A 5,373-nucleotide genomic window follows, 5' to 3' on the forward strand; every position below is an offset into this window, starting at 1 on the left:
CTTGCTCCATCTCAATCTTAGCATTGTTCCTCTCATGATTGTCAGTCGATGCCATAGATAGACTTTCACCAACCAAATAATATTCCTGCTCCCTGAAGATGACATCTCTACTAATGAAACACTTAGAGGAGTTACCCTCTTTACACCAGAGCTTGAATCTCTTCTCTCCACCAGGATAACCTATAAACATGCATTTCTTTGCCCTGAAATCAAGTTTTTCCTGTTTGTGATATATGTAGGTGACACGTTCGAAAACCTTCAGGTTCTCATCATAAATTGGAGAAGTTCCTGTCCAGATTTCTTTTGGAGTCTTGAGGTTAATTGCTACTAAAGGACATCTATTAATAAGACAAGCAGCGGTATTCACAGCTTTATCCCAAAACTTCTTTAGCATATTAGCATTAAGCAACATGCAGCTAATACTCTCCAACGGAGTCCTATTCATCCTCTCTGCTAGATCGTTTTGCTGTAGCATATGGGTCACTGTTCTGTGTCTAACCATTCCTTCATCCCTACAAAACTGATTGAATTCTTCACTTAAAAATTCCAAACCATTATCCGTTCTCAGTTTCTCGACTTTCTTCCCTGTTTGAACTTCCACCATCTTCTTCCAAGCTTTGAACTTCTATAAAACTTCACCCTTGGATTTCAAGATGTACACCCAAACTTTCCTAGAACAATTGTCGATGAATGAGATAAAATACCTGCCCCACATATAATCTCATGTTGTGCTGGACCCCATAGGTCAGAGTGCACATAACTCAGAGTATCCTTTCACTGACCTAGTGAATTTCATCCTTGTACCTTTCCATAGATGTAATTTTCACAAACTCTAGCTTTCCCAACTTGTTAATACAAAATAAACCCTATTTTTGAAACTCGTGCAATCCTCTATTGCTTACATGACCAAGTCTCCTATGCCATAACTAATTTCTAGAGCTATCAACCTCGATTACTGTAGCAGCAACAACAGTAATTATGTTTCCTTGAAGAGTATACAGACCGTTTTCTCTCACACCTTTCATTACAACTAGAGATCCTCTAAACACCTTGAGCTCACCATTCTCACCCTTATAGCAATAGCCATTTTGGTCAAGCATTCCCAGTGAAATAAGAGTTCTTTTCAAGAACATATCTAACATCATTGAGAATTCTTTCTATTCCATCACCAGTCTTTAATCTCATTGTACCAATTTCATTTACTTTACAAGCTTTGTTATTACCCAGTAGAATTTGTCTACAATCCATCTTTTTGTATGTCTTAAACCAGCCTTGATTAGGAGTAATATGGAATGAGCATCCTGAATCCATAACCCACTTTTTGTCAGAGCTCTTGGTTGTAACAACTAGTACGTCTGAGCATTCATAGCTCTGCTTAACTAGAGTTGCATCATCCTCTATTTCTATCTTCTTTTCTCCTTTCTTTCTTCTAGGAAAAAATATTCTAAAGTGACTTTCTTCATGACAGGGATAACGTCTGATCTTCTTTCTATTCTTAGACTTTGATCTATTGTTTATTTTCACCTTCTTGTCTCTCTTTTCAGCTCTACCGCGCACTGTTAAACTATCTCTTTACTGTTCAAAACTCTTACTCTTTCTCTGTAGTTCTTTGGAATTCAGAGCACCTACATCTTCTAGAGAAATTGTTTCTCTACCATGTTTTAGGATATATACAAAGGTTTCATAGGACTTTGGTAGTGAATGTAATAGTACAGGAGCCTTATCCTCATCATCATACTCCACCTGAACGTTTTCTAAATCTAAACAGAGCTTGTTAAACTCATCTACATGCTCTTGCAAGATTTTACCATCAAGCATTTTAAATGTAAAGAATCTTGCCTTGAGATATAAACGATTGGGCAGATTTTCGTCATGTAAAGACTCTCAAGTTTAAGCCATAGCTTCATGATATCCTTCTTTTTCTCGTTGTAGGTTGCAGACATTTTTGCCTCCCCTTCCAGTGTTTCGTCCAGACCAAGATTCCCAAGATGCGCAAGCATCTTTATCTTCCACAGCCCAAAATCATTCGTCCCATCAAAATTTTCTATCTCATGTTTAGTAGAAGCGTTAGCCATCACAAGACTTCTTTCAAATAGTTGATGAACTCTAGGTGAATATCAAGAACTTTAAGAGAGAACCCAAATCCAGCAAAGGCCGAGGCTTTGATATCAATTTGTGGTGAATATGTGTAGTGCTTGGGGAACAGACAAGATTAAATGGATATGGAATACAACAATTCTTTTAGAGATGACTGGAAATAAATCAATAAACAGCAAGGAAAAAGAAGACATGAAATTTATCTTGGTTCAGATCACAATTTGTATTCCTGTATCCAATCTTGGTGATGCGTTTCACTATAAATCAGAAAAACAGAGTATAAAGGAGATCGATTACAACTTGGAGCCAAAAAATTGCAGTTTACAAGGTTACAATTCTATTTGCATGAATTTTCCTTAACTTCATTCTCTCTTGTTTCTTCTTTTTCTTGCACTTTGCGTGTTGCTCCACTTCTTTAAATCTTGGTCATGATCTGAAACTAACCCATTTATTTGCCTCCACATTTACAGCTCTATATTACACCTGGCAAAACTAAATAAAGACAGCACTACAGTGATTTAATACCAAGTTTTTCTAACTACTTCAAGTTGAGTCAAAGTCCACACACCATGAAAAAAAAAAAAACCCAAAACCCAGCCCCTAATAGGTAGTCGACTTGGTGAAGTAGGTGATCGCGAAAATATTTGATCAAGAGTTCGATTCCTCCTACCAACACTTTTTTTGTCGAGTCTGTCGCACCGAACTTGCCTAGTACGGTATACCTTATTGGTGTGATTTGCAGGCTATTACGTCAGCCCAAGAGTTTACTCAGTATACACCCGAAGGATAGCGGCTTCGTGGTTCCCCGTCAAAAAAAAAAAAAAAATAAATAAATAAATAAAACCATCGCCGCCATCACCACTTTGAATCCATCATCTTTTTCCCCTCTACCACACCACACCACACCACACCACAACCTTCAGTTACGCATACGGCAACCGTGTGCAGTTGTGGTTATGTATACGATCATCACGACGTCATGCTCAGTGATCGTGCACGATGGTGCTATTGCTGTTGTTGCATCGAGTCGTGTAGTGATCACGCTGGAACACGAGTAGTGCCGATCGTGCAGCACTACTGAAATGGAAAGGATGGGTGGTAGAGAAAGAGAGAGGTGGTGAAATGCATTAAGGTTTGGAGGTGAAAGTCGTGAAATTGTGTAGGTATAGATAGAGGTGTAGTGAGAATGGGTGTGTAAGTAAATTCAATTTTATAATAATATTATTAAATTTAAATAATAATGTATCATTTGATTTTTGAATAAAAAATCTTTAAATCTTATTTTGAATTGGAAACTTAAAAATTATGAATGGATGTAATTTCCGCCCGAATAAAAGTTCATTCCATAAACCATTTGTATTAACTATTTTTTTTTTTTCTATAAACCATTTGTATTAACTATTTTTTACATTCAAACATCTTTAAATATAAATTCTATAGCACTTATAAATTCTATAGCACTTATAAAGCATTTTAAAATAACATGTAACATACATTCAATTATGATTATTTATCCAAAAGGTTGGAAATGAGCGGCGTCAATAAAATTGATTGGGAGCATATCTCATCCATTTTCGAAAGAGTAATGCTATTTATTGTAGTTCATTACTACAGTCACCCTATGTAGTATTCATGTGATGTTTAGTGATTTGATACATTAATGTGTTAGTTTTTTAGAACTTTATGCAACAAATAACTAACAGTCATATGTATACAACGTAAAACGATTGCAATAGTAAGCGATTACAAGTAGCATTATTTTTTTCGAAAGGTCGAGGATTTATTAGGGCCAGATGGCAGCAGAACCCGACACAATCTTACCCATTGCCGTAGATAAGCCAAAAAAAGTGATCCCCCTTTGAAATGGGGCTCTTTACAATCATCTTAGCCCCGATTGAAAGGACTCCTGATAAACGATACAATAAATGCATCTGAAATATTTGATATAAACAGAGCCCAAACAACTCAAAACTAGAAACCTCCTTGAAGCAGATTTTCTAAACGAACTAGAGCCAATCCGAATTGATCTTGTAAAAGATCCGCCACAGAACGAAAAGACAATTAAACAATCCCAATCATGGTCCTTGTAGATCGGATCATCCATTAAAAAAAAAAAAAAAAAAAAAAAAGGAATTAGTTATGATGGAAGTAACTATTTCCTCAGTGTCAACTTAAGCAACTCATAATCAACTTTGACCAATAAATGAAACTATTTGCCTTTAACACTCTACTCATTTACTTACTAAGCAAACTTTAAGTGTAAACAAAAAAGCTCATAATCAGACATTATGTTTCATCAAAGTACATTACCCTCAAAGTGGCACACTGTACATTGTGGTCCCCACCACGAAAAAGAGTAAAAGACCACCAAGTACAACGCCTTCATAAAAGCAAACCAGAATGCAAATTAAGGAAGATATCATTCTTCTTTTCTCATTCTTTTCATTTTCCCAATTTTTTGTGTCTACTCAAACGGCATACCTGTTCAAAGCATGCATTACGTAAGCGTGCATGATCACGAGCTTCCTCCCGCAATTCAGAATACATATTTGCTGCCATCTCAACAAAGTTAAAGCATATATAAATGCAAAAAGCATTTGTTCTGCAATTAAAGTCTTGCAGAACAAGTGAAATCTATTGCATCAAAAATATTACCAACAGCTTCTCCAGTTTCAAGCCAGGTAGGTGCCAGACGAGCTGATCCCCGATTTTGCAACCTATCGCCATAAATGCTTCTTCCCTGTCCACTGTTGTAAGAGCTAATGGGCACTTGTGAACTTCTACTTGATCCTATGCTGGCTATTGAAGAACCATTTGTGCTATATTTCCAAATGCTAGATTCTTGAGGCAGCATTTTCCTGACGGCAGAAGCAAAATCTATAGCGTCTCTAGAGGCAATAGATGAACTTGATCTGAATAAGAGAGCGCTTTCCTTCTCTAGAGACTGATAAGGACTACTATTTTGCTGGAGATCATCACCGGCAAACTTTGGCAAGCCATTTTGACCATCTGCTCCTGAAAGTGCAGGAAAATCCAATGCGCTAAGATTTGGAGTCGACAAGGCCTGTGAATTTGGATTCTGAATGAAACCTCCATCAACCTGTAACTGCAATCACATGTAACTAATACTGTCAGATCTAAATAGGAGACTCAACGTGTCAAAATTGCTAATCTATCTGCATATAAATTAGAGATCGGGCACAACATATTCTTTTACAATAATAGGGAAAGCGTTAATCCGAAATCTCTTTACCATACAAAATAAAGAAAATGGGC

General features: G+C 36.7%; 1 protein-coding gene across 1 annotated transcript in view; it reads right to left on the bottom strand.

Annotated features, from left to right (window-relative positions):
- Window positions 1-4,175: 4,175 nt before the first annotated feature.
- The window catches only part of LOC111393135 (polyadenylate-binding protein-interacting protein 7-like), a 17,113-nt gene continuing 15,915 nt past the window's right edge, over window positions 4,176-5,373 (bottom strand). Inside the window, exons 4-5 of the mRNA XM_023018525.1 lie at window positions 4,753-5,203; window positions 4,176-4,649 (exon numbers count right to left, since the gene is read on the bottom strand). Of these exons, the coding sequence (XP_022874293.1) occupies window positions 4,540-4,649; window positions 4,753-5,203 (561 nt within the window). The 3' untranslated portion in view covers window positions 4,176-4,539. The remainder of the gene's footprint in view (window positions 4,650-4,752; window positions 5,204-5,373) is intronic.

Source organism: Olea europaea, chromosome 4 (genome assembly GCF_002742605.1).
Source record: "Olea europaea var. sylvestris chromosome 4, O_europaea_v1, whole genome shotgun sequence".
In the NCBI taxonomy this organism is placed as follows: Eukaryota; Viridiplantae; Streptophyta; class Magnoliopsida; order Lamiales; family Oleaceae; genus Olea; species Olea europaea.